The following is a 13829-nucleotide window of genomic DNA, read 5'->3' as shown; positions in this document are numbered from 1 at the left end:
AAGCAAAGACCTAGGCTTTGTGAAGGAGGCATAGGGTATAAGATGGCATTATGATAAGTCATGTCTAGGAGATCTTTTCCCTTGCAGGACATGTATTGCATTCCTGTTTTTCATAATCTTGTTATTTTTTTTTCCTTCCTTTACTTACTTGGTCATTACATAACTTTTCATCTGCACTTTTCCTTCCGGTCCTGTGCCGGGTTTTCCAGTTCACATCACTCAGTCCCGTACTATGGAGTCCATGTCTTTCACCTACCAGCGCTCCTCTACTTCTGTCCGCATTGGCACTAAGCCCTCCCGTGCTCGCTTACTTTTCAACTCTGATTCTGAATCGGATTCAGAGGAGGAATCCGTACCCCGTGCACAACCCCCTACAGATCCCGATAGCGATGACAACGAAGGTGACATCGCTGTGCAACAGTGTGCTGCACTGTGTGACCCCATAACCTGTGACCTGCCCCTGTCTAACCCCTGGATCACTCTCCTAATCACACGGGGCGTGGGATTGGCATGGCATGAACACTGACCGCATGCTTCCTGTACTGAACAGTCTTGAAATTGGGTTAAAATATCAAATATTTGTTTTATATCTGCTGTATATAGGACTTTTTACCCATTGAAGGAGTCCTCCACTGTTGAAGAGCTTGTCCACATTCAGCAATAATTGTTTGTGTAATGAAAAGTTATACAATTTTCCAAATTACTCACAATTCCTCAGTTTTTTTTAGATCTCTGATGTTCTATAGGAAGCTTTATTGTTTACTTCCTGTTGGTAAATATCGTTTCCTGGTCATGTGATGTCACACAAGTGCACGGCTTGTTATATCACACAGCACTGATTACTCTTTGTGAACTAATGAGCCGTGCACCCGTGTGACATCACATGACCAGGTATATAACGAGGGATATGGCTGCCAGCCCCTCTTTCTAGGGCGTCAAGCCTGTCTACAGATAGGATTAAGGAATGTCGGACATCGGGATGAATTGCGCTTCTGTTATGTCTATTTTGATGATGAGTTGGTCTTGTTAATTTTGTGTGTGTGTGGTTTTTTTTTTTTTGATCTTTTAACTTAAATTCATTCTTTACATTTTACCTCATGTTTTGTGTATTGAGTGTAAGTGTATGGAGAGGCAGGATATGATGTAATTTACCAATATACATCTAGTGATTGTTCTGCTCCGCTTTCCTGATAGCCTCCTGAAGCCTCCTGTCTTTTACCTCATCAGCCAGAGTTTCCTGACCATAAGGGCACATTCACATGGCCGTCTGCGGGGACGTACATACGGCCGCAAATTTGCGGCCGCATGTACGTCCCCATAGACGGCAATAGCGGCGCAGATGCGGTGCCACACATGTGTAGCACCGATCCGGGCCGCATACCGCAAAAAGATAGAGCATGCTCTATCTTTTGGCGTGTGTGCGGCCGTGTGCCGCTATTCTCTATGGAGGGAGGAGGGGCCGCCTCCTCTCCAGCACACGGCGGGCATACCGCGGATGTAGGGTCATGTGATCTCTAACTGCACATGATCAATCGCCCTGCCAGGACCTTATGATAGTATTCATGAATATAAGATTAAGATCACATGACCCTCCATCTGCAGCCGTTTTATGGACAGGAATCTCTGACTGATGAGGTAAAAGACAGGAGGCTTCACTTTACATATCAGGAAAGCGGAGCAGAACTATTACTAGATGTATATTAGTAAATTACCGAATATCCTGCCCCCCACACACATATTACAAATATATGGGGTAAAATGGACCAAGCCCTTTAAGCTGCTTGCTATCTGTGGTCCCTATGGAGAATCCGTACACGCTCTGCCACACCAAACATGCACATTTAAAGGAGGTTTTGGTGGAATAGCTGCTGTCTAATTTGTATTGTCACCTTGGATAAAGGATGAGGGCCTCATACATATGACTACCTCACAGAATGTTTATGTTCGGAGTCATTGTGGGGCAGCTAGAAGTGCGGCAGTGCCAACTACACAGCCTAAGGGCACTTGGGGACAAATCGGCCCAGTTTTCTGATCCAGTGCCCACTCATTATATCACCTCCATGTATAACACCACAAATACAATATTCACAGTACGAGATATAGGAATTTAAGATGCCTGTTAATATTGCACATCCATGTGTATTCGGTGCTGTTCACAAAATACCCACAATTACAATACCCTTTCCACCCAATATATGAATTGTTGAGATTAGAACTATTGGAAAAGATGGCAGGACGCTATATTTGGTTATAATTGCAAGAATGTAGCTCTACTTAATGCACTCCCCTCCCCTCTGCTGTAATATCTAACCAGAAGCCTGACCACAGCAGAGGGGAGGTGAGTGAATTAAGTCTAGCTACATTCTTGCAATTATAACTAAATATAGCGTCCTGTTATGTTTTCCAATAGTTCTAACCTCAACATTCCCCTCTCCTCTGTGATCAGGCTTCTGGTTAGATATTACAGCACAGGGGAGGGGCTAGGGCGCAGGTTGACTTCAAAGATCAAAAAACACAGCTTTGTTAGAACAGTCCAGCTCCAATCCTGAAATATAAATGCATTTTCACAGTCCTGCTTCTTCATACATGTTTAGTTATACAGAACTCCAAGGACAATTCCGAACAATAGCATCTTTTTATGGTCAGAATGGCTGACAAGGGAAATCCATCTTTAAAAATAAACTCTCTCTATATATTTTCTCCTGAAACCAAACCTAATGGCAGGCTCCTGTTGACACCTCTGAGTTAATACTCCGTATCCTTTTGACTACATCTAAATTATTCCCTGTGATATTGATAAGGCCACACACGTAAAAGCATGTTGGCTGAGCAGCTATCTCCTCCAACTCCCTTACGCACATGCACTCTTGGCTTGTAAAATAATCATCAGATCTCTACTGATATTGTATATTTTGCACCAGAACACCCATAGGTATTCTATGTATCTAGTATGTATAACACCAGTATAAACCAGTGCAGGGCGGGGGAAATGATGGGTGAGCGCTGACTACATGATCGGGCCGCACACTCGCTACAGGATTGCTTTGCCTTGTGTACGCTTCTCGCTGCTTGGACACATTTTGGGATATAAATCTGTATTTGATGGAACTATTGCTAAACTGATGATATTCTGTGTTCACATCTCTACAGAATCCAGGCTGGAGGGATGGTTGTCGTTACCTGTGCGAAACACTAAGAAGTTTGGCTGGATTAAGAAGGTGAGTGCATCATTTTGTCACGTTCTTGGTTGATAATGAGCATTAAAGGGATTGTACAGGATTAGATGTCTGTCTTTCAAAAAATAGCGCCACACCGGTTCCAGAGGTTGTGTGTGGTACTGCAGCTACTTTCCTATAAAAAGGCTTAGCTGCAGTACCAGAGTTAATCCATTGACTAGTGTGGCACTGTTTAGTCTTGCACATTGTCCCATATATGTGTGTGTGATGTCCATTTACTTATCTGTGCTTCTCCTCCAGTACGTGGTGGTTAGCAGCAAGAAAATCCTGTTTTATGACAGTGAACAAGATAAAGAACAATCCAATCCATACATGGTATTGGATATAGAGTAAGTATTGTCTCCAATCCTAAATTCGAAAGTGGCATATTTGTTATTTATCCCGAATTTGTACAATTGGTATTAAAGTTTTGATGAGAGCAAATAAAAGAGAACAGTAAAAAAAAAAAAAAAAAAAAATTGCAGTTCTCATATTGGTCTCTAGGTGTCACTGCTGTAGATGTCAACACCAGAAAGACATCTCCCTTTACAGCATGCTGCAAAACAATATAAATAATTGATTTTTTAAGACAAATATTTGTTTCCCTAAACTCTGCTCTTTTTCTATTCACAGTAAACTATTCCACGTGCGGCAGGTAACACAGACAGATGTGTATCGGGCGGATGCTAAAGAGATTCCAAGGATTTTCCAGGCAAGTGGTGTATATTTAATACCTACCAAAATCATTTTTAGGATTTTACTGGATTTACTGGATTTTACTGAATTTGGCGAGTGTGATTGGTGCGGTCGATCCTCAATAAGAAGAGATCATTTAGGCCAATTTATATACACAAAAAAATTCTTCTAGTTTTTTTTGTTAAATTTATATTACAGTCACATTATGTATTTTCCTGCCCAGAGTGAAAACATTTTCACACGCACCCTCTTTTGGTATTTATTTTGATATATATCTTCTTTCCCTTAGATTTTATATGACAATGAAGGAGAAAGCAAAAAAGAGCAAGAATTCCCAGTGGATCCGGTGGAGAAGTCCAACTATATCTGTCATAAAGGACATGAGTTCATTCCCACGTTATACCATTTCCCAACAAGCTGTGACGCCTGTATGAAGCCCCTGTGGCACATGTTCAAACCCCCTCCTGCCTTAGAGTGCCGGCGCTGCCATATCAAGTGCCACAAAGACCATATGGACAAAAAAGAGGAAATGATAGCACCTTGCAAAGGTATGTGTCACATGTTTACTCTCCATGCAGGATTTCCAGAGTCTACAGGTTACATTTTAGACTTTAAGACTCTCCAAGATGGCCACACACACACATATGGAACATAAATGCAAGCTCATCACTGATGCATTCACACGCACCGCCCTTTCTGCAGTCACTCACACGCGCACCGCCCTTTCTGCAGTCACTCACACGCGCACCGCCCTTTCTGCAGTCACTCGCACGCGCACCGCCCTTTCTGCAGTCACTCGCACGCGCACCGCCCTTTCTGCAGTCACTCGCACGCGCACCGCCCTTTCTGCAGTCACTCGCACGCGCACCGCCCTTTCTGCAGTCACTCGCACGCGCACCGCCCTTTCTGCAGTCACTCGCACGCGCACCGCCCTTTCTGCAGTCACTCGCACGCGCACCGCCCTTTCTGCAGTCACTCGCACGCGCACCGCCCTTTCTGCAGTCACTCGCACGCGCACCGCCCTTTCTGCAGTCACTCGCACGCGCACCGCCCTTTCTGCAGTCACTCGCACGCGCACCGCCCTTTCTGCAGTCACTCGCACGCGCACCGCCCTTTCTGCAGTCACTCGCACGCGCACCGCCCTTTCTGCAGTCACTCGCACGCGCACCGCCCTTTCTGCAGTCACTCGCACGCGCACCGCCCTTTCTGCAGTCACTCGCACGCGCACCGCCCTTTCTGCAGTCACTCGCACGCGCACCGCCCTTTCTGCAGTCACTCGCACGCGCACCGCCCTTTCTGCAGTCACTCGCACGCGCACCGCCCTTTCTGCAGTCACTCACACGCGCACCGCCCTTTCTGCAGACCTTCTAATCTCCTCCTCTGTCTCCATCCCAACATGACTATTACTACTACTTCTGAGTCTCTTCTTTCCCCCTCCTCAGTAAACTACGATATTTCTACGGCGAAGAATCTACTTCTATTAGCGAACTCCACGGAAGAACAGCAGAAGTGGGTGAGTCGGCTGGTGAAAAAAATCCCCAAAAAGCCACCAGCTCCCGATCCCTTTGCCCGATCCTCTCCAAGAGCTTCCATAAAGGTACAGCCAAACCCGTCGATGAGGCGGCCTAGTCGACAACTTCCTCCAAACAAACCCAGGTAATAAAAAAACTACTGTATGTTATGTGTAAGATATCCCAGAACTTTGTGTTGTATTGTTTTGTCTCTAAAAATACACCATTTAAAAAATAAAATGGAGCACAGAGGATTTTGGGTTTCTACGTTGTATAGATCCACGAGATGGTTGTAGATGCTATTGTAAGTTACATTTACTTTTATAGTATCGCTCCACCTGCAGGGCAGCCAATAGAAATAGCTTTTTGCCCTGCTTGTCAGGAAAGGAGCGAAGGCTCTGAGGTAATAGTCAAAGGGCACTATAGAAGACCTAGGCTGGTTGTACCGTACGCAAGCAAGTCTGTTCAGACATATTGCTCCGTCTGAATTTACCGTCTGAAGTTATCCATTCAAATGTTCCGCGCTCCAGGCAGTAAATTCCATAGACAAACAAGGAAATTTGCTGGAAAAATCTGTATTCAAACTTTATTGTGAGCCGCCAGAGGGGGAAGTTGACTGATTCTGTCCAAAGTCTGTACCCTGCAGCACCAAGGAAGCCAAATATAAGGAAAAAAAATTATGAAAATTGTCTTTTTTTAATGATAACACAATGTACATTTTTGTAATTGTTACCAGTTTTCTTCTTTTGAGATATGAAAATAATTTAAGAGATTATCCCTTTGTGTTTTTGGGCCTATGATGATTTTCCATTGGTAGGGGAATAGACTGTTCTTATTCTACTACTGGAGAGTTTTTTGAGTTTTCTGCACATGTCCACCCTTGTTTTTTTTTCTCCCTCTACCCATCCCATCCATCTTCCTGTTACTAATTTTGTTTCTAGCTCTGGTCCTGCCCTCCGCATCATTCTCCATTGACTTGACTTTACTTTTACCGTTTTCAAATGGTACAGTAAGTAATATTGGTCAGATCTGATATGTTCCCAGCATGCATCACTCTTCCGCCAGCACTAACCTGCTATGCCAGCGTCCTCTCTCTACTGTCTATATCCCCCCCTCCCCGGTTGTTTAGTTTAGGTGTTTATCTAATTGTCTTATTGGACTTTTTTTTAGTTTTTTTAGTTTTTTTTTTGTTTTGTTTTGTTTTGTTTTTTGTTAACTCCAAAATCATTTATATCAAGTTGCCTTTTGTCATAATGTCATTTTTATGCTGTCTTGCATTTTAGGCCGTACCAGATTTTGTCCTTTTTTTTCCCCTATCATATATAATATATTTTCTACAGGAGATGCCAGTAAGGTCTCATACTTGTCGCTCTGCCTCCTTACCTTCATGCTGAAGTGGACATTCATACATTTGTATGAGAGTATGGAAGCAGTTGAGCGCACAGCAATCCAAACTTTTTGGGACATATGAGGGGAAATGCTGCAAGTGCAAACTTTTCAAGGAAATCCACCGTTAAAATCCATCATGATACACCAGGGACACTCACTCATCCAGGCACAGTGACTGTGGTAATTTGTTATCCATGGCCTCCTTCTTTCTATAATCAATGTTTATAATTATGCTAATGAACCAGAAGGGCCCTGAGGGGCGGTACCAGAGCCTCTCTGTGGGGCTGTTATGCTGTTCAGGAGCTGTGAGATTTTAGCTGAGGGAGAGGTAAGTGCTGCTGGGGGAGTGCTTCTGTACAGTGTAACAGCCTGGGAAGCTACAGCACGGAGGGTCTCTAGTAACATCCTCAAACCCTTCTGGCTCATTAGCATTATTTTAAAGGTTGATTTTAGAAGGAAGAAGGCCAGGAATAACAAATGTAAGAAAATTACCACACGTCACAGTGCCCGGATCTATGAGTAATGTCCCTGGTTTATCATGATGGATTTTGATTTGCTTTTAATATAGGAAGACAAGTTGTCCTGCTGTAACCTTGTGGATAGTAGGGGGTTCTCCTGAATTAAGTTTTAGATTGGTCGGGACACCCTTGTCACTCACTACTCCCCAGCCACAAGTCCACGTGTTGATGTGTGGAGTAGTATGACCCATCCGCCATGTGTATGGTATGTTCTCGCCTCCCCCCGATAGACACCACTGATAACAATGGGGCGATGGTCTTCATCATTACATTTCTCTTACACCTCGCCGCTCCCGTTGCAGACTGCTTGACCTGGCCTTTAAAGACTGGGACTGGTCTCTGGATGACGTAGAGGATGATGGGGATGATGTTTTTGATTTCTGAAGCGGTAACCTTGGGTAAATGTTTTGCTTAGGAGATGGGAATGCGTATTTGATAGACGTGATACAATCTTTCTGCCTGGTTTTGCGGTTTGACGTGTGCATCCCTGGTAAATACGCGCTACTCCTACAAAATCCCAAACCCCCATCTATAAGCCCACAACTTAGTGATGGGACTTAAAGGTCTTGCCGCCATTGTCAGTGATTTTGCTTTGGAATCCAAAAAAATGGGATGATCCCAGATGGAACTTTTATGATGTCCGAAAGTTATACTGTTCTGTAAGGCTGCCATCTGCACCCTGCTGGGGCTTCTATATCCATGGAATTGGTTATCAATATCTGATTGGTGGGGGGCCAACAATTGTGATCAGCAGAGAATGGGGCAGGAAACAGACAGCTCCGTTTTCTGTGTGGTGGTCGGATCAGGTTACCGTAGATTTGAACGGTAAGCTGCAGTGACTTGGTTCGACCACTACACAGAGAATGGAGCTGTTCTAGTCTCTCTTGCTGTTGGGAACAGCCGATTTGTATAGGTTCTGGGTGATGTTCCCCCTCTAATCTGATATCAAGGACCTATTCAATGGAAATGGAACAAAGTGTATTTTTTATGCATGTAGAAGAATCGCATGAGAGGACATTTCAAGGAAATCTACCATCAAAATCCATCATGATATACTAGGGACACTTACTCATAGATCCAGACACTGGAAATGTGATCATCCTCTCATATTTGTTATCAATGGCCGCCTCCATTCTAAAATCAACTTTTAAATTTATGTTAATGAGCCTGAAGGGCTCGGAGTCTCACAGCTTCACAGGCTGTTGCACTGTGCAGGAGCTCCTCCACTGTGTAAAATTACACAGGCAGAGGGGGGGGGGGTTAAGAGCTGCAGCACACAGGTGCTCTGTTAAGGGCCCCCCCCCCCCCCCAGTGCCATTCTGGCTCATTAGCATATTTATTAGAAGGAAAGAGGCCATGGGTAACAAATATAAGAAGATTACCACAGTCACGGTGCCTGGATCTATGAGTAACGGTCCCTAGTTTATCAAAATAATGATATTTTCCCCTCTATGACCTAGTCCTGAATCGGCTGTAGTTCATGCAGGTTGCGGTTCGCAGCACATCTACATTGCAGATTTTGCTGTGTGCTTTTTGCTTTTTTTGTGTGCTAGTTTTGGAGTGTTTTGTTTTGCAGTGCTTATTTTTTTTCCTTAAAAATTAAGTTCGATACAAATATTTTAGAATGTTCGTCTATTTTTTATTTTGTTAGATTTTTTGTTAAATGGGGTTTTACGATCATTGTAACATACTGATGGGTGCAAGTCGACCTGCTGGATCCAGCATTACGGGGAAAGGGCTGCCTGTTCTTACATATGGATGGAGCAGCAGATGAGAGTATTTGCTGTCGCTCCATTCAATGCTGTGGGAGCGTCAGAAATTGCAGAACGTAGGCCCAATAATTTCCCAGGCTTCTATAGTATAGAGCGGCAATACTCAGTGGGGGACCTGCCAGTCCAACAATTACTGATCTTGTAAGGCTCTTAAAGGGAACCTGTCACCAGATTTTACGCCACTAACCTACTAGTTCCCTCAGGTCAGGGATGAAATCTTGTTTCTAAATTCCCTCTTTTATGTGAAATCTCAAACTATAAAACTATAAAACAAAAAATGTCCCTCAAAGACAGGCAAATATGACTCTTCTCACCTCATTTTCACATGAGGTGAGTCAAGTTTAGTGGTCACAGGGTAGTCTCACTTCTATAGCATCTAGAAAAGCTTTTAGAAAAATCTGCAGATCGCATCAGGCTGTGAACTACGGAACTGGACATACAGGTGGTTACAAAATAGGCGGGAACTGGATCTTTATCGGCAGCTTTAATTTCAAACCATGTATATAGCTTCCTGTATCTCCGGTTCTGTAGCTCACAAAACCATAAGCCTGATGTGATCTGAAAGAAGAGATCCTCCTCTATAATATGAGACAAAAGGCTCGTTTCTAGTTACCACAGAACCAAATATAGGGACTTCTGAATTGATTGCAACCACTAAAATTGACTCATCTCTTGTACAACAAATGAGGTGAGAAGAGTCATATTTGCCTGACTTGAGGGGAGATTTTTTAAAATAGGTAAACGGGGTGAGATTTCACATAAAAAAGGGAGTTTTAGAAAGGATATTTTGGTGAGGTAAAATCTTGTGACAGGTTCCCTTTAATTAAACAATGGCGTCTTGAAGATTGTTACGGTTTTGGCTTGAGCTTGTGGTGATATTTTTGCATGGATTTTTTTTGTCGTCCTCTTTGTCTCTAATCGTCTCCTTCTTTTCTTCCAGTTAACTGCCTTCTGTGAATGCAGTGCCCATTTCAAGAAGATTTCTTTACACTTAATGGAAAAAAAAAGTACAAAGACTGAAAGCAAAATAAGGTGTCCAAAATATCAAGAAAAAAAAAAAACTATATTTTTCGAAAAAGACTGTGTGCATTATATATATCAGAGGTTTACAAAAAAAAAATTGTTGCTGCAATATAGAAAGAGAGAAAAGAGATAATGTTATTTCCTTATGAGTGGCTCAGGGTGGTCAGAAGTCACTGTGATAACGTTAGACCCCTACCTGGGATTAATACCCGGGTTACACTCCCTATGAAACTTTTCCGAAGCTGAGTTCGACGTCGAAGCTTGGAAAGAGGACAACGAATAGGTGGAAGATGACGACGGACGGTTCCCCAAAAATTTTCTCCTCAGAAATTCACACTACAGATGAAGGCCGGACTCACAGCCAATGGCTTCCACAACGGTTTTGGTGCTTCGCGTAGCTCAGCCTCGGCCTATAAAATGAGCTCCTCAAACCGTGTATATATATATTTGTAGCGTACTGTACCGCCGGAGGATTTGTGAGAACGCCCGCCCCTTGTATTTTTTGTAACTCCTTGACCGATTCCTGCGGTTGTGACTATGCACATGTACAAAGCCATAGCGTCCACCCCTCTGTCTGACTCCCAGAGAGGGAAAACGACGACAACAACAACAAATTGCAAAATTTGGACGCAAGCACTGAGCACATTCAGTCTCCAAGCCTGTGTAACTACCGATATCTTCTTCCAAAAATATCTGGATGCCTTAATAAAAAAAAGAAAATGTCAAACTGGGTTTTGACCATTCCATCACTAAGCTCCGGCCTTGTTGGCTTATTAGCTCATAGGGGGCTGAAGTGTCGCACTAATTATTCTTTTTTTGGGGGGAGGGAGGGTCTCTTTGAATGTATTTGGAAAATTCTATGAATATACCATAATATCATTAATCTTCACCCTTTTCGATGACGCGTTTCTTTAACTGCCCCCCTCAGTATTAGTCATAAATGAAACGAAAATGGACCCAAGTAGCGGCAGCCATTTTGTGGGCGGGGTATGTATTTGTGTAAATGCAGCAGATTGACACCTAATCCTACCTTATACATATAGTTTTATTAGAATATCGTTATTTCTCGACTTATCGGTCTTGGCTTCGTGTTTGGGCGACCACAGTTTTTTGTGGGGAAATTTTGTCCGCTACACAGTAGACTCTGCCCGCCCTAAATAGGGGGAGACATATTGTAGTGTATGTAAATAGACGGCGGTATTGTACAGGGAACTGTTGAAAAATTTGGGTAATTTTGACTGATTTCTTACCCATTTCTGGTGCCTTAGAGATGGCTGTATTCTCATGACTACTACGATAACCCACAACATGGCTGCCTCTACCATTTCCGCCCCTCCCGGGAAGAAGAAGGTATCCAATAAGTGCTATTTTTTTTTTGTTTTTCCAGTCGCTTGCCTCGGTTTGTGTTTTTATCTCCTCAGAGAAAGGATTGAATAAATGTTTTTTTTTTTTAAGTGTTTTTCTAGCGCACCCACACACACGCACATAAAACACGGGCTGTCACGAGCATCCGTCATACTGTAGATGTATTTTAATATTTCAGGAAACTGTTCTCCAGCACCGGGCTCGAGGTTATCGAATACATTTCATATCGAAGTTTTTTTTTGAAGAAGAATGTTTAGCCGGGTTGTAAAAAGGAAAAAAAATACAAAAAATAACTGAGAGTAATAAGGACCTCGGAGGTGCTTATTGGAATTATTTTTACATGGTCTTATTAAGAAAAACAAAGTATATATATAAATATAATTTATGTGGGCTCGTTCATGCTGTACGCCTAAATATCCCTCAAAGTGCATGTTTTATACAGAAAAGCAGTATGATAAAATGTTAACCATATTGACAATAAAATATAACATGTAGCCTTGAGCGCCTCGTGTCTCTTATGTGCTCGAGCTGTCACTGAGTGCCCTGTGGCCCATATGTGCTCAGAGCGGTGCCTCATGTGCCTTATATCATGCCCTCAGCTGCCACTTGTCCTTTATGTGTTAGCAGCTGTAAGTGCCTTATTTCTCCTTAATATGTGATACGAGCCGTCACTCCGTGCCTCATGTCTCCTGTATTCTGATACGAGCTGTCACTCAGTGCCTCATGTCTCCTGTATTCTGATCCGAGCCGTCACTCCGTGCCTCATGTCTCCTGTATTCTGATCCGAGCCGTCACTCGGTGCCTCATGTCTCCTGTATTCTGATACATGCTGTCACTCAGTGCCTCATGTCTCCTGTATTCTGATCTGTGCTGTCACTCAGTGCCTCATGTCTCCTGTATTCTGATCCGTGCTGTCACTCGGTGCCTCATGTCTCCTGTATTCTGATCCGTGCTGTCACTCAGTGCCTCGTGTCTCCTGTATTCTGATACATGCTGTCACTCAGTGCCTCATGTCTCCTGTATTCTGATACATGCCGTCACTCCGTGCCTCATGTCTCCTGTATTCTGATCCGTGCCTCATGTCTCCTGTATTCTGATCCGAGCCGTCACTCGGTGCCTCATGTCTCCTGTATTCTGATCCGAGCCGTCACTCGGTGCCTCATGTCTCCTGTATTCTGATCCGTGCTGTCACTCAGTGCCTCATGTCTCCTGTATTCTGATCCGTGCTGTCACTCAGTGCCTCATGTCTCCTGTATTCTGATCCGTGCTGTCACTCAGTGCCTCATGTCTCCTGTATTCTGATCCGTGCTGTCACTCCGTGCCTCATGTCTCCTGTATTCTGATCCGAGCTGTCACTCAGTGCCTCATGTCTCCTGTATTCTGATCCGTGCTGTCACTCCGTGCCTCATGTCTCCTGTATTCTGATCCGAGCTGTCACTCAGTGCCTCATGTCTCCTGTATTCTGATACATGCTGTCACTCGGTGCCTCATGTCTCCTGTATTCTGATCCGAGCTGTCACTCAGTGCCTCATGTCTCCTGTATTCTGATCCGTGCTGTCACTCAGTGCCTCATGTCTCCTGTATTCTGATACATGCTGTCACTCGGTGCCTCATGTCTCCTGTATTCTGATCCGTGCTGTCACTCAGTGCCTCATGTCTCCTGTATTCTGATCCGTGCTGTCACTCAGTGCCTCATGTCTCCTGTATTCTGATCCGTGCTGTCACTCAGTGCCTCATGTCTCCTGTATTCTGATCCGTGCTGTCACTCAGTGCCTCATGTCTCCTGTATTCTGATCCGAGCTGTCACTCAGTGCCTCATGTCTCCTGTATTCTGATCCGAGCTGTCACTCAGTGCCTCATGTCTCCTGTATTCTGATCCGTGCTGTCACTCCGTGCCTCATGTCTCCTGTATTCTGATCCGAGCTGTCACTCAGTGCCTCATGTCTCCTGTATTCTGATCCGTGCTGTCACTCAGTGCCTCATGTCTCCTGTATTCTGATCCGTGCTGTCACTCAGTGCCTCATGTCTCCTGTATTCTGATCCGAGCTGTCACTCAGTGCCTCATGTCTCCTGTATTCTGATCCGAGCTGTCACTCAGTGCCTCATGTCTCCTGTATTCTGATCCGTGCTGTCACTCCGTGCCTCATGTCTCCTGTATTCTGATCCGAGCTGTCACTCAGTGCCTCATGTCTCCTGTATTCTGATCCGTGCTGTCACTCCGTGCCTCATGTCTCCTGTATTCTGATCCGAGCTGTCACTCAGTGCCTCATGTCTCCTGTATTCTGATACATGCTGTCACTCGGTGCCTCATGTCTCCTGTATTCTGATCCGAGCTGTCAC

The 13829-nt window shown here is 44.1% G+C and overlaps 1 protein-coding gene across 4 annotated transcripts in view; it reads left to right on the top strand.

The window, feature by feature from the left end:
- The window catches only part of ROCK2 (Rho associated coiled-coil containing protein kinase 2), a 105529-nt gene extending 93541 nt beyond the window's left edge, over positions 1-11988 (top strand). The window contains exons 27-34 of one of the 4 annotated variants that reach the window (XM_072143590.1): positions 210-401; positions 3151-3218; positions 3477-3565; positions 3849-3927; positions 4201-4459; positions 5354-5567; positions 7632-7727; positions 10042-11988. In XM_072143590.1, the coding sequence (XP_071999691.1) occupies positions 210-401; positions 3151-3218; positions 3477-3565; positions 3849-3927; positions 4201-4459; positions 5354-5567; positions 7632-7713 (983 nt within the window). In that variant the 3' untranslated portion in view covers positions 7714-7727; positions 10042-11988. Of the gene's footprint in view, positions 1-209; positions 402-3150; positions 3219-3476; positions 3566-3848; positions 3928-4200; positions 4460-5353; positions 5568-6363; positions 6455-7631; positions 7728-10041 lie in introns of those variants that run through there. The other 3 variants (XM_072143592.1, XM_072143593.1, XM_072143591.1) reach the window with 3 other exon arrangements.
- The last annotated feature ends 1841 nt before the right edge of the window (positions 11989-13829 follow it).

This window comes from Engystomops pustulosus, chromosome 3 (genome assembly GCF_040894005.1).
Source record: "Engystomops pustulosus chromosome 3, aEngPut4.maternal, whole genome shotgun sequence".
Lineage (NCBI taxonomy): Eukaryota > Metazoa > Chordata > Amphibia > Anura > Leptodactylidae > Engystomops > Engystomops pustulosus.
This window is presented reverse-complemented; position numbering and strand designations above follow the sequence as displayed.